This window comes from Ochotona princeps, chromosome 11, assembly GCF_030435755.1.
Source record: "Ochotona princeps isolate mOchPri1 chromosome 11, mOchPri1.hap1, whole genome shotgun sequence".
Classification (NCBI taxonomy): Eukaryota; Metazoa; Chordata; class Mammalia; order Lagomorpha; family Ochotonidae; genus Ochotona; species Ochotona princeps.
In genome coordinates this window covers 19454886-19477268 of record NC_080842.1, presented here as the reverse complement: position 1 = coordinate 19477268, position 22383 = coordinate 19454886, and the positions used below count along the sequence as shown (strand labels likewise).

At 37.4% G+C, this 22383-nt stretch overlaps 1 protein-coding gene across 4 annotated transcripts in view; it reads right to left on the bottom strand.

Annotated features, from left to right (window-relative positions):
• Positions 1-22383, bottom strand: part of MICU3 (mitochondrial calcium uptake family member 3) — an 87060-nt gene that overhangs the window by 40803 nt on the left and 23874 nt on the right. For all 4 annotated transcript variants that reach the window (XM_058669871.1, XM_058669868.1, XM_058669870.1 and 1 more), the window contains exons 2-4: positions 18889-19042; positions 13118-13149; positions 1977-2055 (exon numbers count right to left, since the gene is read on the bottom strand). In XM_058669871.1, coding sequence (XP_058525854.1) covers positions 1977-2055; positions 13118-13149; positions 18889-18937 — 160 coding nt within the window. In that variant the 5' untranslated portion in view covers positions 18938-19042. The remainder of the gene's footprint in view (positions 1-1976; positions 2056-13117; positions 13150-18888; positions 19043-22383) is intronic.

The following is a 22383-nucleotide window of genomic DNA, read 5'->3' as shown; positions in this document are numbered from 1 at the left end:
TCTACACATCTCTATAGAAACCCAAACAAAATTTCCAGCAGTGCTCTAACATATACTAGGGAAAGAAACAAAATTATTTATATAGTTTAACTTGTGGCTGTGAGTCTTTAAAGTATGAGTTTAAAAAAATTAAAAATCCCAAACTGGTTAACTCTTATTGTGGCAAGAACTTTTTAAGTAAATAGCTTACACTTTCTGTGTGTTGCATCCTAAATTCTCAGCTGTCCATATTTACAAACTTCAGCAGTTTATTTGGAACTAAATATATATATATATATATATATATATATATTACAATATTACAATATTTTGCTTCTGGACATGACAGCCCAAACTAGGGTTAATGGCTAACGTGATCTTCCAAGTAAATAATGAGACCATTAGAGCTAGGAAAAAGCCCACAATATTTATATCTATTTCAAATTCTTCTGATGTTTGGGCAAAAAGCCTTTAAATAATCAGATCGTGTACTTTAAAGCTCTTTTTGGTCTTTGTTCTTTGAGGCTACCCTTTTTCTACTGAACAAAGAGAAGAGAATTCACTGTCAGGCAGTTTGTCAGAGAGATGAAGGGAACAATCCAGGAGGCCCTGAAAGCATTCCCTTCTTTTGTTTATGCTAGAATATTGTGACCCATAGACAGATAGTTCTGGTTGATTTCCCTGAATGTTATGGGAGAATGAATCTGGAATTTTCTATATAGATATATGAAGATACAAAACTCAGATACTGTAGGGTTCCCTCCCATACATACACACAGAAATCAAGGAGGAATAAAAGGAAATGGAATTCCAAAATGAGCTTTTTGTCCTCTTATCTTACTGCTAATTAACTTGTAGAATACACAGGAGATAATGCTAAACATAAAGAATTTGTAATAACTACCATACATCGTTTATGTGATTGTCAAGAATTACTTAACCGTGAGAGCCCTGATCATGATTACCATGGCAGCACAGATCTGTAGAAATCAATTCACAGGAAAGGAGAACAGAGTGCTAAAATTGAACTTTAGATTCTTCATACTTGCCAATTACAAAATTGAATAACTGTAAGACTAATCTTTTAATTAAGTTCATGCAAAATCAAAAACTAAAATAAATGTTAAGCATATAAAATGCACAGTCTTTAAGACTGAATAAGATAGACAACAACTAGACTTCTTTTTAAAAAAATACAAAACTTGAGAGGCAGAAGGAGGGAGCAGGTGAATTCCTGTCCACTGCTTGACTCCCTGGATGTGTGTGATGGCTGGGACTATACCGGAACTTATGCCGGGAGTTGGGAATGCTATGCACGTCTCTCACATGGATGAAAGGGCCCCAACTAGTTTAAGCCATCAGCTGCTAAATTCAAGCATCTGCACTGTTGGCAAACTAGATTCAGGGCCCAGAGGGTGGGTATCACACCCACGCTGCCAGTGTAGTTGGGTGTTGGTTTAGCTGCTACCTAAATGCCTGCTCTCAACTAGATTTTTCTTTTTTGCAAATTCAGCCAAAAGACAATTTTAAGAGAAATTCTTTAAATGCATTAGAACATTTAATTTCCATAGCATGCTATAAATAGTTAGGTGTTATAACTCAGCCTATGAAATACATATTTTTATAAATGTTGTATATCACTTTAAAAAATAGCACATAACATTCTCTTGTTATATAATATTTTAAGGAGATAAATATATGCATTTCAAAATTAATCTTTAGGTACAGGCATTTGGTACCACAGTTAAGATGCTGCTGGGGAGGCCGACAATCCATACTGGAGTGTCTGGGTTTGAGTTCCAGCTATGCTTCCAATCCAGTTTCCTGCTAATGAATACCCTTGACGGCAGCAAATAGTAACTCAAATAGCTGAATCTTAGATTTTATTTCACTTTATTTATACATAATAATTTTATTTTAGGTATAATAATATACATATGTATATGTATAGTATGAATAATTTAGTGTCAACATGAATAGGTAATAGGAGAACTTACCTCTTTCTTTCAGATTTCGAAATAATTTTGATGACCCTTTCCAAACTGGTGGTGTTTCTGAGAGCATTTGATTTAATTCCTGCAATGGAAAATATCGTAACACTGAATAGGCTAAACATACTTTTAAAATAGATTAAAACATACTTCGGCATTTATGCAAAATTTCTTCACCATATTCAAGACCTGAAACATGGCAAAAATATATCCTGCTGTGTTATCTGTGGTTCATTCAACCACAAAATCCAAAACTGTTCACATTCCAAAATCAAAATAATAAAGATGCTATATGAAATTCAACTGGAGCTACCCAATATTTCGATAAATATTGGAGGTGTATTCAAGACAATCAGTTTAAGTACTACAGTCAGTTATAAACAGATTCCTGAAAGTTGCAGGAAAAGTTCAATTTCATAATTAAGGAAATGATCTGAGATGATCACTTGGTTTCATGACTCTGTTTTGTTTCCTGAGGTTTTGAGTAGAAGAAATAAACCACCAAGAGTATATTAAGAAGGAATGAAGAGCATTTTAACAGTGATTCAAAGAATGATGACATCAGATACAGTGGAAGGAGAGGGGAACTGCGTTAGTGAACACTATTTTAAACTTTTTTTAACTCTACTTTTAAAATATTTACTTCTTTCTTTCTGAAAGGCAGATTCACAAACAGGAGAGACACAGCAATCTTCTGCCTGCTGGTTCACGCCCCCAACACAATTGCATTGCCTTGGGGCTGGGCTAGCCTGAAGCCAGGAACTTGGAGCTTCTTCCTGTCTCCCACATGGGTGCATGGCCTTAAGGATTTGAACCATTCTCCACTGCTTTCCCAGGTACATTAGCAGGAAGCTCTATGGAAAGTGAAGCAGCAAGGACCTCAAACCAGCATCAATACAGGATGCTGGCACCATAGGTGAAGACTTAATCTACTACCAAAACAAAACAAAACAAATATTCAGCAAAAAACGCAAACTTTACCTGCTCCCAGCCAGGGTTTTTTGTTGTTGTGTTACTTTTTGTTTTCTTTCTTCATTTTTTAAATCAAACTATCACTTCTGGTAGGAAATTGTAGAACACTATAAACATTTGAATTATGGTTCATGCAATTTACTGTGACTACGTTGTTAAAAATAATTAAGTGAAAACTGTATTTTGGTTAATTGTGAAGAAAAATTATTAAAGGACTTAATCTTACAATTTGAAATAAATAAGATACTCTGCTAGTGGTAATACATTTTATTTATTTATTTATTTATTTTTATTTTTTATTATTTAATTTTTATTGGAAAGGCAGATATACAGAGAAGAGGAGAGACAGAGAGAAAGAGCTTCCATTTGATTATTCACTCTCCAAGTGACCCGCAATGGCCGGTACTGCACCGATCTGAAGCCAGGAGCCAGAAGCTCTTCTGGGTCTCCCGCATGGGTGTAGGGCCTCAAGGCTTTGGGCTGTCCTCAACTGCTTTCCCAGGCTACAAGCAGGGATCTGGAAGGGAAGTGGGGCCATCGGGATTAGAGCCAGTGTCCATATGGGATTCCAGCGTGTGCAAGGTGAGGACTTTAGCCACGAAGCCACCGCACTGGGCCTGGTAATACACTTTAAAACCACATAAACCATTTCTATATTTAGATATGGTTTCATTTATTCAAAGTCTGGTGCCTGGAAGTCTGAAAATCATGTGGGAACCTGTAAGAGAAGCACTCTTAGTTCCTATTCCACACCAGCTGAACCAGAGTTTGCATTTTTAAAAAGGTCTCTATGTGATTTTTAATGTATATTCAAGTTTGGGAAACACTTAAGACCAAACCAACCCTTTCTGATATAGTTGAACCTAAAAATGTTCTGTGATATTTACAGACCATCTTTGCAAAGCTGTGCTAGCATAAAAATAGTGTACTCATTGGAATGCCCAAAGCAGCAGCAGCATGTTTAAGGACTTAAGGATTTCCTGAACCTCCATACGCTTTTGCATGCATTTTCTTGAAACTGTTGTAACTGCATTTCAAGCGCCTAATGGCATCAGGTGACAGTAATGTCTGGCTAGAACAGCAGTGGCACAGAGGTGAGAACCCAGGTATGAATAATGATGAAAAGCTTTGATATTTACTGAAATATTTTTGTTGGAGTAAAAAATGTTAAAATATTTGAATAATTTTGAATAACTTGATTTATGCCATCTATGTTATATAAATATTAACTTACCTTTTATCCACTTCAACTATTTCCATGTTACCCACCTTAATCTATTGCATGTTAAAATCACTTAGAGCTTGAGACTGAAAACTCAAAGCTACCTTCTTGCGTGTTTTCTTTGTGCCTGGCAAGGACTCAGATATCTCACTTACTTCCAAACATTTCTTATCATGCATATTTCATTGAGACTCACAGGGGGAAATAAACTCATTCTCTGTCACATATCAGATTCTTAATGACTTCAAAGAGTCCATTTTAATAATTATGTAGGGTTTTCTCTTATATTCACTTGAAGGATTTTAAAATTTACTCTAATCTTCACTCTATTTATATTGGGAATTTCTCTACTCACTTCCAGTGTCTACCTTGATCTGTCACGTGCAGTAGTTGCACACAACAAGGAATTAAATCAGACTTTGTGATTCCTGGGTGAGAATCTAAATCATTGTATCATGCAGAGTTTATGCTAACGATATGACTCTGGGGAAGGCTGGTCACCAGAAACAACACCTCTGCATCGAAGATTAGGGTTCTGAGCCAGCTTAGCCTTGAAAAAAGGAGCTAGAGATTGAGTTCAATTACCTGATCAACGATAGAAACAATTGTATGTAACTAAGGAAAAGTCTAGTGAAAATTCTGGACAACAAACCCATTGAAGATTTCGGGATGGTCAATGATTCAGGTGAATATGTGGCAAGAAGTTCTGGACCTTTTCCCAGACTTTACCCTTTTCTCTTCTTCTCTCAATTAGTTCCAAATTGTATTCTTTTCAGTAAGACTACAGTCATTCAAAAAAAAAAAATCTAAGAGTAGCTCTGGAGTAGGAGTTTGGCCCAGCAGCTACAACACCACTAGGATGCCTGCATTCCATATCGGAGAGAATAGTTTTGGTCCCACCTCCTCAGCTGCCAATCCAGCTCCCTACTACTGCAGGTCGGGAAGGCAGCAAGCCTTGACTCAGGTAGCTGAGTCCCTGCTGCCATAGTGGGGGATCCTGGTTTAAGCCCTACCCAGTCCTGACTTGTTGTAGGCAAGTTTAGGAGTGAATCAGCAGACTGAAGATCCCTCTGTGTCTCTCACTGTCTCTTTCTCAAATAAAAATGAAATAAATGAAACATCTAAAAATTCCTAAGTATATCACTTAGAGGAGTTCTGCTACTTGTTCTAGGAGTTAGAACAGGAGGGTGTGGGACTTCCCTGAATTTGTAGCCGGTATATTCTGAAAGGCAGGCAGCCTGAAGTCTCCCAAGCTCTGCAGCTGAGAAATGAAGGCAATCATGTGTGAATCTATGCCTTTAAAGCAGTGTAGCGTGACTCTAATGCTGGGTGTGCTAGGGGTCAGCAGCATCCTACATAATCACTAACGGGGACCAAATAAATATTTCTGGATAAAACTCAGTTTCTGACTCTTTTTAAATGCCTTTCAAAAGATTAACACAATTTTCTTAAAGAAATACAGCTGAAAAGTTAGATCATTAGGGGCAAGCTTTTGCCCTGGCAGTTAAGAACAGGTCAAGTCACCTATGTACCATATGAGAATAACTGGGTTCAATGCTAAGCTCCAGCTCCAGCTCCTGATACCAATTGCCTGCTAATGCACACCCTGGGAGCCGGTGGCGATGGCCAAAGTTCTTCGGTTTCTGCCACAGTTGCACTGAGTTCTTGGTTTCTGGCTGTAGGTACTCCTCTACCCCCACTGTTGTAAGCATTTGAGGGGATAGGTTAGTTAAGCATATATTACTTATTTACTATATTAATCTGCTAAGGGTAAAATTGGTTAAGAATAGAAAAGAAAAACTAATTATAATCTGGGAATGAGCTATACTTCAGTTTTATTGAAATTTTTAGTCGAATTCTCTACAAAATACTTTGCTGTTGCTACAAATATTGCTTCCTTATTCTTAATATTCCACTATTTTCATTTTCATTTGAATGGCAATACAATAGTTGTCTGTTAACAGTAGTTGTTAAATATAACTCTTCACAAACCTAATAACACTATAGACTCAAAAGAGATATTATTTATACTGACTGTATCAATATTTCATTCACCTGAAAACAAAAAAGATTTTTTTAAAGATTTATTTATTTTTACAGAGAGGAGGAGAGACAGAGAGAAAGATCTTCCATCCAATTATTCATTCTCCAAGTGACCGCAACGGCCGGTGCTGTGCTGATCTGAAGTCAGGAGCCAGGAACCTCCTCCAGGTCTCCCACACAGTTGCAGGGTCCCAAGGCTTTGGGCTGTCCTCGACTGCTTTCCCAGGGTACAAGCAGGGAGCTGGATGGGAAGTGGGGCCATCGGGATTAGAACCAGCGCCCATACAGGATCCTGGCATGTGTGCAAGGCAAGGACTTTAGCCACCAAACCACCGTGCTGGGCCCAAGGTATTTTTAAGAAACAAGACAAGCACACGTTAGCTGTCAGAGCAATGGTGTCATCATTCATCAGGCAGCCTATGGAAAACTTCTCTGTCTAAACACTTGTGATAATGACAGTGAATAATAAAGTATCTTCTCTCTGTCATGCTGAAAATGTTCTCATTTCAGAGATCCCTGAAAAACTGTTATTTTGTATATTCTGCAACTTGTTATTTTACTGAACCTTATGTTTTCTAAGTTTATTCACCTTGTTTTCCATTAACTCTAATGTAATTCTTCATGCTAACGTGTATTACTACATTTCTTCTTTTTTTTTTATTTTTAATTCATTAATTACACTGTATTATGTGATACAGTTTCATAGGTACTTGGGTTCTCCCCACTCCTCCCCAAACCCTCCCACCATGGTGGATTCCTCCACCTTGTTGCATAACCACAGCTCAAGTTCAGTTGAGATTCCCCCATTGCAAGCGTATACCAAACATAGAGTCCAGCATCTTATTGTCCAGTCAAGTTCAACGGCTTCTTAGGTATACCCTTTCTGGTCTGAAGACAGAGCCAGCAGAGTATCATCCCAGTCAATTGAAAGCTCCATCATACCATCAGCAAAAATTTACATCATTATGGAATTAATTGACATAGTAATGAGTAACCAATATGTTAAAAGTAAATGCGAGTTCCTAGCCACCTTCTGTGACCACCTCACTTACATTTCAATTTTAGTTTATACACAACATATAACATTCATAACATAACATGTTATACATAACATCATATCATCTTAAATTAAGGCAAACATGTGGTATTTAACCTTTTGGGATTGGCTCATTTCCCTTAGCATTATGGTTTCCAGTTTGGCCCATTTGGCCACAAAGAACTGCATTTTGTTTGTTTTAATAGCTGAGTAGTATTCCATGGAGTAGATGAACCATAGCTTTCTTATCCAATCCTCTGTTGATGGGCATTTTGGTTGCTTCCATGTTTTTGCAATTACTGATTGTGCTGCTATGAACATAGGAGTGCATGTTGGTTTCTCATAAAACAATTGTTCTGGATATATTCCTAGGAGTGCTATTGCTGGATCATACGGTATGTTGATTTTGAGTTGTTTGAATATTCTCCATACTGATTGCCATAGAGGCTGTACCAGCCTGCAGCCCCACCAGCAGTGGAGTAGGGTTCCCTTTTCCCCGCAACCTCGCCAACAAGTGTTGTTGGTGCTTTTATTCATGTGGGCCAGTCTTACTGGTGTTAGGTGGTGCCTCATTGATGTTTTAATTTGGATTTCCCTTATTGCCAGGGAACTTGAGCATTTTTTCATATGTTTATTTGCCATTTGGGTTTGTTCCTTTGTGAAGTGTTTGCCCATTTCCCGTGCCCATTTCTTGAGTCGCTTGTTTGTTTTGACATTTTGGTTGTTTTGTAGCTCTTTGTATATTCTGGAGATTAGCCCTCTATCACCTATGTCGTGTGCGAAGATCTTTTCCCATTCTGTGGGTTGCCTTTTTACTTTGTTGATTGTTTCTCTAGCTGTACAGAAGCTTCTTAGTTTGATGAGGTCCCAATTGTTTATTTTGGTCTTGATTTCTACTGCTTTTGGAGTCTTTTTTAGGAAGTGAGGGCCTACCCCTAAGTGTTGCAGTGTGTTTCCAACATTTTCTTCCAAAAGTTTGAAGGTTTCTGGATGTAGGTTTAGTTCTGTTATCCATTTAGATCTGATCTTAGTGTATGGCGAGAGATGTGGATCTATCTTTTTGTTTCTGCAGGATATTAACCAGTTGTCCCAACAGCATTTATTGAACGACCTTCCCATTTGCCTGGATTGTCGTTTGTCTTTTTGTCAAAGATTATTTGGCTGTATCTGTGTGGGTTTCCTTCTGGTGTTTCTATTCTGCTCCATTGATCTTCCTCTCTATCTTTGTGCCAGTACCACGCTGTTTTGATAACCACTGCCCTATAGTATGTCCAGAGGTCCGGAACTGTGATTCCCCCTGCTAACTTCCTGTTCTTCAGGATGGTTCTAGCTATCCGTGGTTTTTTGTGTTTCCAGATGAACCTTTGGATCATTGTTTCCACTTCCGTGAAGAATGTTTTGGGCAATTAGATTGGGATTGCGTTGAATGTATATATTGCTTTTGGCAGTATAGACATTTTAATGATATTGATTTTACCTATCCAGGAGCATGGGATGTTACTCCATCTTTTGAGGTCTGGGAGACTTATTTGAAGAAAACTACAAACTACTTAAAAAAGAAATTGTACATTTCTTCTTGGTGTGTCTATTTCACAATTCTTTTCTTCTCTCCCCAAATACTGTTCCTGAATTTTGACTATTACAATCAGTGATTAAGGAAACATGAGATTTCTCATGAAAACAAATAAAAAACAAGCATTTGTCTGGTGCACATATATATATCAAGAAGCTTGATGCCTGCTTTGTATTTCCAGATTTATTAGATATTGTCAAGTGTTTCTGAAAAGTTAATCTGTCAGTTCAGCGGTTTACCTAGTTTCTTCGTTTTCAGTGGCATTGTCAAATTTCTGGAAGCTAACAATCTGTTGGTTGTGTACCAGTAATATAACCTTAAATTTACATATCCCTAATTCTAAGTAATGTTCAGGCTCTATTATTTGTTCATTTTTTCACATTGAAATATTATTTTGATATTGATCTATCGGAGTTTTGCATGACAAGACACTTAATCCCTGTTCTGTTATAAAGTCGCATGTGTATTCTGTATGTATAACATGGCTGACATAGACGTTTGGTATTGTGAGCTTTAATGTTTATTAGTATAATTTGCCAAAATGTCCTTTTGGGTTGCCATATTCATCATCGTTTTTTAATTTTTAAGAATTTTTGTCACAGATAAGAGCTTAATCCATTCAAAACAAGCTTTTGCATATGTTGGTGAATTTAAACATAATTTTACCTTCCTTATAAAATATTTTATTGCCATTAAAAAGAATTTCATTCTGGGCCCGGCACCATGGCCTAGTGGCTAAAGTCCTTGCCTTCAACGCCCCGGGAGCCCATATGGGCACTGGTTCTAATCCCGGCAGCTCCACTTCCCATCCAGCTCCCTGCTTGTGGCCTGGGAAAGCAGTCCAGGATGGCCCAAAGCCTTGGGACCCTGCACCCGTGTGGGAGACCTGGAAGAGGTTCCTGGTTCCTGGCATCGGATCGGCATGCACCGGCCATTGCAGGTCACTTGGGGAGTGAATCATAGGACTGAAGATCTTCCTCTCTGTCTATCTGACTTTGTAATAAAAGAAATAAATCTTTAAAAAAAAAAAAAGAATGAAATTCTACCATTTGCAACCAGATGGAACCAACTAGAGATCATTATTCTCAGTGAAGTAAGTCAAGCCATAAAGGACAAATACCATATTTCTCTCTGAAATAAGGCAACATTCATGCAAATTATAAGATCAATAACCCTTTTAATACGGTTTTTGCTGCAACTCATGGGTTCTGATATTTTTGTTTGTATTTTTATTTCTTCAAAATGGTTCATTTTATTAAATTCTTCACTGATTCATCGGGAAAAAATAAATAAAAGATTTTATTTTACTTCACATCACTGTATTTTAATTTCATTTCATTACATCTGAAAGGCAGAGAGAACAAACAAAAAAAAGAGCTTCTCTCTACTGGCTTACTCCCCAGTTGCCTGCAATGGTTTTATCCGGGCCATGCCTAAGTTGGCATCTGGTTGCTCAGTGTGGGTCTCCTATGTTAGTTGCTAGGACTCAGGTACTTTGCCATCACCCATTGCCTCACACGGTATACATCAGCAGGAAGCTGGATTTGCACGTAGATACTCTACTAACCAGTGGCTTGACCACTTCAGCCAAACACCCCAACGTGGAAACTATTATTATAACATTTATGACTGAATTTCAGCTGATTTTTTTTGAATACTTATCTAGTTATTTGTGAGGCAGAACTACAGAGAAATGAAGAGAGAGGGTCTGGAGCACTGGCTCAACTGACCATTCCTCTACCTGCAAGAGCACCAGCATTCCATATGGGCAATAATTGGTGTCCTAGCTGCTCCACCTTTCCACCAGCTCCCTGCTTGTGGTCCAAAGCCTCAGGACCCCACACCCACGTGGGAGAACTGGAAGAAGCTCCTGGCTCCTGACTTCGGATTGGCTCAGCTCTGGCCATTGTGACCATCTCGGGAGTGAAGTAGCAGATGAAAGCTTTGTCTGTCAATCTGCCTTTCTAATACAAATAAATTTATTTATTTTTATAAAGTGAGAAAGAGGTCTTCCATCTGCTAGTTCACTCCCTAAACAGGTGTAACAGGTGAGTAGGTGGGGCTTGCACATGGGTGGCAGGGACTCAAATACTAGGCCATGCTCTGTTGTTTCCCCAGGCACATTAGCAGGGAGCTGGATCAGAATGGGAGCAGCTGGAACCTGAAACAACACCCATATGTGATGGTGAGTGTAGTGGCTTAACCCTCCACACCACAGTGCCAGGCCCTCTCCAGTGAGTTACAGATCTTCCCACAAATGCTTGAATCTATTTTTGGATTCTAAATTAAATTATCTTAGATTCTTAGTAAATACATGTAATGATAAAATATTATTTTACTTATTATACTCTTGTTACTAGTATCTATGTGTAAGATTAATTTGTTCTCATTTCAATGTTTTATTTTTCTTTTCTCTTACATGCTCCCAATTACCTTAGATATTTTGGGGCCTTTACTAACCAAGATGAATTTTAAAAATTTATTGAATTTTTTGAGCTTATATATAAATCTGAAGGAAACACATATACTTATGAAATATGCTGTTACATCAAGGACCATGATAATTCATTTACTCTTATCATTAAATGTAACTTATTAACATTTGTTTAGATGTACTTTTAAGTTCTTCACAATTCTTACGTATTGCAGAATTATCTTTCTGATAGTAGTTTCTAATTGCTATTATTGATATAGAGGCAATTAATTTTGATCCACTGATCTTACATCCAGCAACAAATCTGTTTATATTCTACTACTTCTATCCTCTAGAACTGTAAAAAATAATTAAATAAATATCTGTTGTTTAAGGTGGCTCTGTGGTACTATGTAAAGAAAAAGTAGGAGCTCAGAATTTGTTTGAAATGCAGGGAAGGGTCTAGCACAATGGCTCAACTGGCTAATCCTCCCCTTGTACATACCAGGATGACATATGGGTGCCAGTTTGGGTGCCAGCTGCTCCACTTCCCATCCAGCTTCCTGCTTGTGGTCTCAGGAGAGTCCAAAGCTATGGGACCCTGAGCCCGTATGGGAGACCGAGAGGAGGCTCCTGGCTCCTGGCTTCATACCAGCTCAGTTTTGCCGTGAGGGTCATTTGGGGAGTAAGCCAGCAGATGGAAGATCTTTCTCTTTAAATCTGCTTTTCCAATAAAATAAATAAATCTTAAAGTAAAATAAAATAAAATGCAGGGGAACAACTGTACTAGAAGACATATTAGTTCTAAACAGAGTTGTAAAGAGAATGCCTCTAAAGTTTCACAAATAAATTTAACATTTGCTGGAAACTTTTGGAGGATTACCTGTAACTAGTTATTCTTTGCTTTGTTGTTGATGTTTTATTCTTTTTTTTAAATGAAGTCTATCATGCATATGAAAACACAAAATAAGTATATGTACAATTTAAAAACAGAAATAATTAAGGTAAAAAATAGAACATCGGAAGTAATTTCTATGATTTATTGAGCCTCTCCTAGATAGCTTATATTTTACATTAATCATTTCTTAGTTTATATGAAAGTATCCTGAAATAATGTAATTTATTTTACCATTTTTGGACTTTATGCAAATGGAATTATACTTTACATTTTTGTGATTTGTCTGTTTGGTACTGTTTCACTGAGATTCTCCTACAGTATTGCTATAATTCAATGTTTATACTATAATACTTAAATATAGCAATATATGAAATTGCCATAACTATCAAAATTTGCCAAATAAGTATCATTTTTACAATAATGTAAATATATACATAATATAGATATAAATATATCAAATTGTTATGATTATAGCAAATTTATTTACTAAGTGTACTACTGATATATTTACATTTGTTTGGTGTTTGGTTTCTTTCTGACCATCAGGAACAATCCATGGATATTCCTAATTGTTTACAAGCAATAATTTCTCTAGGTATACATACTGTATGAATATATTCATTTTTAACATACTAGATACATGTGTATGCACTGTTGTAAATTTAAAAACTGAGTTAATAGACACTGAATATATATATATTTTTTAATTTTAGTAGATAATGCCAAATTGTTTTCCAAAGTGGGTACACAAACCTATATTTACATATTAATTTAGCAACACTGATTTACACCTTTAACAATCTTTGCAATTGTCTACTTTTTGGTTTTCTGAAAGTCTTGTTGGTAGAAAAGTGCTACACTTACGTATTTTAAATTGCAAAAGAAATTACACATATATTACATTATATATACTTACATACATATCATATATATATATATATATATATATATATATATATATATATATATACCCCAACAGCTTTAACTTACCTGTTTGGAAAGTGACTTCCATGTTTTAGCACCTAAAATAAACATAACATAATCAGATGATACATACTTCATGTAACATATCCATATCCATTAATCATCTGTGACTGTAACTCAAGACTAAGATTTTATGTCCAAAAGCAAAGGTAATTCTGAATTCAAGATCTAAATCTAGAAGAGAACCTTATTTTTGTCATCTGTTTCTTTCATATACTACACACTACTTATAAAAAATAATACTAGTGTGAAATAAACTATTTTAAAATGTGATATCCCAGGGCCCGGCACAGTGGCCTAGTGGCTAAAGTCCTCGCCTTGAACACAACGGGATCCCATATGGGCGCCGGTTCTAATCCCGGCAGCTCCACTTCCCATCCAGTTCCCTGCTTGTGGTCTGGGAAAGCAGTTGAGGACGGCCCAAAGATTTGGGACCCTGCACCCGTGTGGGAGACCCAGAAGAAGTTCCTGGTTCCTGGCTTCAGATCGGCGCAGCATCGGCCCATTGCGGCTCACTTGGGGAGTGAATCATTGGATGGAAGATCTTCCTCTCTGTCTCTCTTCCTCTCTGTACATCTGACTTTGTAATAAAATAAATAAATCTTAAAAATAAATAAATAAATAAATAAATACATAATACTAGTGGATTAGCAAACGCTTTTCCATAACCATATTATTTTAATTTGGGGCTTTTCCGGATTTATAGTCTGTTAAACATTCTATGTGCTTAAAAGCAAAAATAGTGGCATATTTAAATATTCATACTAGAATATCAATAATATTAAAAGACATGGTAATTTTAGAGTGTTGCACATGATATTTATGAATATAATTCACAGGTCAGATCCCTCTGGTGAATGAGAAGGAAAGGAAGCAAAGAGCAAGACAGTGAACAAGTCAAATGAGAAGCTTCCGTCTTGCACTTCGTTCTTTGCCCCTGTAACAGGTAAAGAAACCTCTCAGGAACAAGTGCCCTAGTCACACACCACACAGATCACTTCCTTTTCCTACTCCTTCTTACACACCTGAAGATCTCAAAAACTTACTAATCTTGCCATGTAAGGTCAAATGTCTAATCAGTATTGCTGTTTCCTTTGCTCAGATTTGATCACTGTAAATATCTAATTCATAACTAATGTCTAAGAATGGATGTGATAAATCTTGTAACACAGATGTTAGAAACCTAGTAAGTGGGGCCTGCCTGGCACAGTGGCTCAATTAGCTAATCCTCCTCTTAAGCATTAGGATCCCATAAGGACGCTGGTTCATGTACCTGGCTGCTCCGCTTCCCACCCTGCTCCCTGCTTGTGCCCTGAGTAAAGCAGCAGAGGACGGCATAAGGCCTTTGGACCCTGCACCACGTGGGAGGTTAGGTAGAGGCTCCTGGCTCCTAGCTTTGGATTGGCTCAACTCCAACCACGGTGGAAACGTAGGGAGTGAACCAGCTGATGGAAGATTTTTCTGTCTCTCTTCTCTGTAAATCTGCATTTTCTATAAAAATAAATATAATTTGTCTTTAAAACCTGATAAAATAGTATTTCAGCTACATTACAATGATGATAGCTAATAATTTTTTCCTACAGGACAATGAGGCCATTTCTACATAATTAACAATATATCACATTCAAAATTATAAAAGACATTTTTGCTATGCAACTTTCTGGTTTTTTAGGCAATATAATAACTCACTTTAAGATTAAAAGAGGGTGGCACAATAGCCTAGTGCTAAGTCCTCACGTTGTATGAGCTGGGATCCCATATGGGTGCCGGTTCCCTGAGAGGCAGCAGGTGTTGGCTGAGACACTCAGATCTCTGAAACCCAAGTGGGAGATGCACAAGGAATCCAAGCCTCAACTTTGGGGGAAGTTGGGAAGGAATCACAAGATTGGGAAATCTGTCTCTCTTTGTCTCTCAGAAGAATACATATGTACATACATACATACATACATTTATACATATAAAGATAGATGCAAGTCTTTCAAATCTCATTATGCTACCCTTTTACGTATCTGATTTAATATTTAGTCCACACAGTATTTTTCAGTATTTTCCCACATTTTCTTCTTTTTTAAATTTTTATTTATTTATTTTTAAAGATTTTTATTGGAAAGACAGCTATACAGAGAGGAAGAGAGACAGAGAAGAAGATCTTCCATCCGATGGTTCACTCCCCAAGCAGCCGCAATGGCTGCAGCTGAGCCAATCTGAAGCCAGGAGCCAGGAGCTTCCTCCAGGTCTTCCACGCAGGTGCAGGGTCCCAAGGCTTTGGGCCGTCCTCGACTGCTTTCCACGGCCACAGGCAGGGAGCTGGATGGGAAGCAGGGCTGCCTGAATTAGAACCGGCGCCCATATGGGATCCTGGCAAGTTTAAGGTCTGGCACGTTCAAGACCTTAACTGCTATACTATCATGCTGGGCACTTTCCCACACTTTCAAGGCAATTATTGAATGTACCTTAATCTTTTTCATTTTAATTACGTTTTGTAAATACCAGCAAGAAATTAACTGAGACTGTGGTTGTAAAATATCCTGTGTGCACTTTTTGTAATGAAAACTGTTTTTTTTCCCACAAGTCACAGTCCTGGAATACCACCTATTAGTAGAATTACCAAGAATTTATTTCAAAAGAGTAAGATCCAACACTCAGCTTTCCATAGCACATAGTATGAGAGAAAATGAAAAATCAGTGACTTCACATTTTTCAAAATATGAGATTATAAAGTTTTACTTAAAGTATAACTTACGTTCAATTTAATGTAAAACATTTGACAGTCTAAAAACATACAACCCTTTAAGAAATATGTATTGAGTACTCAGTATGTGCCAAATAACTACATTCTGCCTTGGAGTTTGTTGTTTCCGTATGTTGTGTCCTTTTAAGTATAGGGAATTTGTGTCTCCTGTAGTACACACCAAAGACCCTTATAAGTATAGGTAAAAGTATTGCATATATTTAGTTGATTGATGTAACGTGGACTTTTCACCTTAAGTGACTTAAGCATCGCAGCCTTCCACTTCCTTATTATGGTCTTTAAGTTCCTTAAAATAAGAGCCTAATTCCAGTGGCAAGGCTTAGCAAGCTAATCCTCTGCTTGTAGCTCCAGCATCCCACATGGGTGCTGGTTCATGTCCTGGCTGCTCCACTTCCCATTCAGCTACCTGCTAATGGCCTGGGAAAGCAGCAATGGATGGTCCGGGTTTGGGTCCCTGCAGCCACGTGGGAGACCTAGAAGTTTCTGGCTTTGGATTGGCTCAGCTCCAGCCATTGCAGCCATTTGTGGGAATGAACCAGTGGATGGAAGAGATCTCTCTCTCCCCAACCTCTCATTGTAAAATTTGCCTTCTATATAAAAATAAATTTTATTTTTAATTTTAAAAATAGCCTTAATTTTTAGTTTTTTCATCATAGTGCATGACTCAATTGCAATATGACTACTACAAATGTATCAAATACTTTTGATTTTGCATTTCTGTTTACATAGTTCCCTCTCCTTTTAGTGTTATCATTATAGTTTCAGGTTAAAATATATATATTTCTAAATGGGTTATGATCAACATTTTATATGATCAAGTCTTGGCTTCAAATTCCATTTCATCTACTAACTTTTATTTCCTTGCTCTTTGCAGTCAAATACTCCTTTACATTCACTGCCTTTACTCCTTCATCTACTGCTGACTTTTTCAATGTGATGTTTATGCTAATAACTCCACATAAGCATTATTTTAAAAAAATGATTAACAATTTCCAATTACTATTAGATCTTGCAAACATTTTTCTCTTCTCATCTAATTTCCCAGTAACATTCTGTTTAGTAGGCCATTCTAAACATTTTCTCTTGATTTTTATGATTCTATACCCTTCTGATTTTCTTCCTATGTCTCTTTTTAAGGCTCATCCTTTACATATCTTTGTATGTTCTTCCTTCAAACAGCACAAGTTCCTGAAGGAATGGTCCTTGCTAATCTATATTCTCACTCTATGCTGCTTCCTAAGGCAATTCCAAGCATGCACATAGCATTAATTACCTGTCATGTACAGTTTAATCCCCAATACATATATCCATGCAGCTTTCTGACCTGCTGCATTAGAAATTACCCAAAGCATCAAAAAAACTTAGTTAATTAAAGGTAGTAATTAGCACAGTGACTTAAGGTGCCTCTTAGTATTCCTATTTCCAAGTCCTGGTAAACCTGCTTCTATTTAATTTCCTTAATTCACATCCTAGTGATCCAGCCCTGGGTGTCAGGGATATTTGGAGTGAACCAGTAGAAAAGATATGTGTGTGTGTGCATGTGTGTGTCAAATAAAATGAAAACAAATTTAACATTTCAAAGAGTACTCAGAAAAAAAAGCACTCAGTTATAGGCCAGTTTTTAGGGCTGGTTCTATGACATAGCAGGAAAAGTTGCCAGAAACCCATAAGGTCACTGGTTTAAGTCCTGGATGCTCCTCTTGAGTTCCAGCTCCCTGCTAACAGCCTGGGAAAATCCACGGGAGATGGCACAACTGTGTGGGTCCCTGCTATCCACATGGGGGACCAGGATGAACATCCAGGCTCCTGGACTCCACAGGACCTGAAGCAGGCCATTGCAACCATCTGGGGAGTAAACCAGCATATGGAAGATCTCCCCTCTTGTCTCTGTAACGCTGATTTTCCAAATAAATAAGTATATCTTTTTAAAAAACGTTTTCAAGACTATTAGCTCAGGTATTAAGGGTTTATTTTAAGGTTTGGGAATGGCATATCATTGCCTTTGGGGTCAAAATGGCAGTAACTGCTATAGTACTGTAGTTGAAATTAAGGTTTTTTTTGTGTGTGTAACAGTTGCAAGCAGATATCACGCAAACTAATAAAATGGTAAAATGACTTTTACTGAATTATCTTTCAGTGAATTTAAAAGAACAATTCAGAAACAGATTCAAAGGCCTCCATTCATGTCCAAAGCTTTTCAAATACATACTACATCAAACTGAAACAGTGATTCTTATCTCAAACTTGGTCCCTTCTGCTATACATCAACCAAAAACTGGTAGTACCCAATACTTTATCAATACCTTCAGCTTTTTGAAAGCTGAACTATCATTGGCTAACTTATGATACAGTACCAAAGAAAGATATCTACAATTAACTGAAAAGGCTTTAAAATATTCTACCCTACTATCTATATCTGTACCTATTCTCTTCCTGCTACCTATATCTGCAATGCAGTTTTTATATTCTTAAAAAAAAAAGATTTAAAAGTAGTTGAACTATAAAAGCAAATGGAAATCCAGGTGGCTTCTCTTAAGACAGTTTTTATGAGGTTTTCCAAGAATATGCCTGAATACCAAAATGTTTGAGAACCACTGCTCTAATGCAAGCAAAAGTGAGAAATAACTATCCTATATTCACACTGCAGGTGCAATGACAAATACAGTAGAAATATTGACAGAATTCTTGCCCAGAGATAGCTTCAAACTCAGTCCTATCAACTATGCTGTTAGGTCAGGTATGAGAAGGAGCAGGCAGATTATGAGCTTTTCACAAAGAACATAAGAAGGATTTTTTTTAAATTTAAATTTTATATAGTAATAAAGGAACAAGTAAAGGCTTCTGAAAACATAAGAGATGCAAAAGTTTATAAGCAATGTTAGCCTGATAACACTGCATTGCGTTATGCATTCTGAAATATGCATTACTTGCTTCATTGTTCTAATTATTTAATGCTATCTCACAGTTCTTGAGAATAAAAATTATATTTTATAATATTATTTTTAAAAGTTTAAAATATACTTACATTTGGGTTCATCTGTTGTAACAGCCAAAATAAAATCATAGGGAGTCATGAATAACTGTCCTTCACACTCTATAGAGGCAAATAAACGAAATCGCCTCTCCCGAGATGTAGCATAGAGGTCCAAGTCTTCAGTGTCTGTTCTGCCAAGAGCAACCTATAGTTCAGAAAGCAAATAAATTTAGACTGTGAAATAAACCTCTTTCTAGAATATAAATGCTTCTGATGAATTATATTAAAAACAAAGTGACACAGTAAACGAAAAGTGTGAAATCATTCTATCTTCTAGAGAATCTTACTTCGTTTAGAAATAAATTACTCACTAAAAGATCCTGCAGTGAATATCATTAAGGGAATACATATTTTGAAGGATTTAGGACTTTCAGCTTCAGTCTTCAAAAACATCACAGAGTCAGTGCTATCTCTGAAAGAAATACTCTGATATAATGCTCAAGATTACCACTAACTAGAGCAAATTACTGAACTGAAATTGCTGATTGCAAACAACTATGTTACAGATACCTTCAATGATCATTCTAAACTTTGCCTGAAGATTAACGAAGGTGTACATTTGCATGGAACAAGCTGTTGTGCTTTGCTTAAGATCTTTCCTTGTAGTTCAACAATTTCCACTGCGACTTACATTCTCTGTGAACCATCAAAGGAAGTATGTGGAGGAGCACGAGAGTGCTTTGTGCCCAGACAAAAATTTATACTTATGTATTAAAATTATTAATGTAAAGAAAAGAGATTTCATGATATCATGGGTACGGTTCTACAGTCATAATCCCACTTCCTTCCCAACTCCTCCCCCACCAGGTACAGGGCTATAACTGGGCTCAGTTCCCAGCTCCTGATTCCAGCTTCCTGAAACACAGACTTTGGGAAGCATCAGCAATGGCTGAAGTGATGAGGCTCCAGTTAACTACAGAGGAGACATGGATCAAGTCACTGGCTCTGGCTATTGTGGCTATCCGGGAAGCGAACCAGTGAATGGAAGTTCTCTTTCTCAAATAAGCTTTTTTTTAAAAAATTACATACTAAAAGGGGAAACAGTAACATACATATATTTAAAAAGAATACTACAATCTGTATACCTAAAAGGGTTTCTTGGTATTCTCACTACTTCCTCCACTGTCTCTGTTGAGCTTAGAATAAATCACAGTGTACTAAAACATACTTGTAGTACCAAAATGAAATACGGAATAGTAAAAAGTGAAAAATAATTTTCCCATGATACTCCAGTAAGATAGTCTGATTCTCCAGGGGTCATCAATAAGCATGACTGTGCTCAACTGTTTGGAGAATGGAACAGGCGAGGAAACAGAACAGGAAATCAATAATCAGCTCAGTTTTTAACATTCTTTATTTCCTCCCAATGATCAATGATTTGTCTCCACTCAAGTGTCACGATGTTTGTATTACTATTTTACACAGATTTTCTTAAACATATCTTTTTCACTTATTTGAAAGGCAGCATTACACAGAGAGGTAAAAAGAGAGAAAGGGAGGTTTTCTATCAGCTAGCTCCCTCCCCAGATGGCTGCAACAGCCTGGAATGGGCCAGGCCAAAGTCAGGAGTCCAAAGCTTTTTCTGGGTCTCCCCTACGGGTGCCCCCAAGCACTGGGACCACCTCTTGCTGCTTCTTCAGGCCAGTGGGCGGGAAGCTGGCCCAGCAGTGCAGCAGGCAGGACACCAGCCAGAGCCTGGTGTCACAGGTGGGGCTCTTTCAGCTCTGTCCAACATCAGCCTGCACGTGTTTCCTTTGTGCTTGTTATCACATTAGGCACAGAAAAGAATCTTACTGTCAATATTACTAACAATCTTTTAAAAATTATACTAGGGCCCAGCGGCGTGGCCTAGCGGCTAAAGTCCTCGCCTTGAAAGCCCCAGGATCCCATATGGGCGCCGGTTCTAATCCTGGCAGCTCCACTTCCCATCCAGCTCCCTGCTTGTGGCCTGGGAAGGCAGTCAAGGACGGCCCAAGGCTTTGGGACACTGCACCCCTGTGGGAGACCCAGAAGAGGTTCCTGGTCCCGGCTTCGGATCGGCGCATACCGGCCCGTTGCGGCTCACTTGGGGAGTGAAACATCGGATGGAGGGTCTTCCTCTCTGTCTCTCCTCCTCTCTGTATATCCGGCTTTCCAATAATAATAAAATCTTTTAAAAAATAAATAAAAATAAAAATTATACTAATACATGATATTTTTTCTCTAGTAAGATTTTGAAATCTATGTTCCAAATTCTGCTTTAAAACGCTTACTGGCATTATGTGATGATAGAATTTGGGGCTTTATTTAGGAAATTTGGCAGTCATACAATATCTATTTTTTCAATCTGGGAACATAGATATGGAAGTCTTTCAGTGAAATTTCAGTTAAGTTTTTAATATTTTTTATGGGTTTACTCTTAAGCATCTTTTAGTTGTTACATGAAATATGAATTAGGTTTGGGAAACTATTTCCAATTATGTTTTTAATTTTCTTCTGATGTATGAAAAAACTATTAACCTTAGATATCTGCTTGTAATGCACTACCTAATGAAATTATTTTACTCATGTTCATTTTAATATTTAATATTATTTAATATTCATAACTATGCCTTCATTTTAATATTTAAATGTAAGTATGTAAAATCATGTTAAATAGTGTCAACAACACTAAGCCTTCTTGACTTGTTCCACGTTTTAAAAAGAGGGCTTCTAAATAATTAATAATAAAAGTAATTTTGTTATTAGTTTTGGTAATTCTATTTTGAGGAATGAGTGTTTCTTTGTTTTGCTTTATTAACTGAAAATAAGTTAGATTACAATAGTCCTCAAGGGTCACTTTGCATGCTTGTTTCTTAACCTTTTACAAGAATAGAAACATAACTATTAGTCTCTCCCACACTACTTAACCACTAACACTAAGACATTTAGAACACACTGGGCAAGGGGTCAGTGTCTGGGGCAGAGAAGGTAACGTGGTTGCAAGGGCCAATTTGAGTTCTAGGTACTCTGCTTCCAGTCCAATTCCTATTAATGTGCCTGAGAAGATGTGCCATCTTTGGAGGCCCAAGTGCTTGAAATCTGCTACCCATACAGGAGACCAGGATGGACTTCTTGGTTCTTAGCTTTGCCTGGGCCTAGATGGATCCTGTGCCCACTGGGGAGAGTGAATCAGAGAACAGATTTCTCTCTCCCTCTCTTTCTCTGTGACTGTGTGTGATTTTCCCCGTCACTCTGCCTTTTGAATAACACAAGTAAATATTTTAAAAATATATTGTGCAAGTAGAAGCATCAACAAACACTATAAAGCAAAAACTTAAGAGGTAACAAGCAGGGGTCGGCACTGTGGGTCATCACCTACAATGGCAGCATTTCGTGCTTATACAGGTTAGAGTCCCAGTTGCTCCACTTCCAATCCAGCTCCCTGCCAATATAACTGGGAAGGCAGCAGGGGATGATAGGGGTGCTTGGCTCCTTGCACCCATATAAGAGACCTGGAAGAAGTGC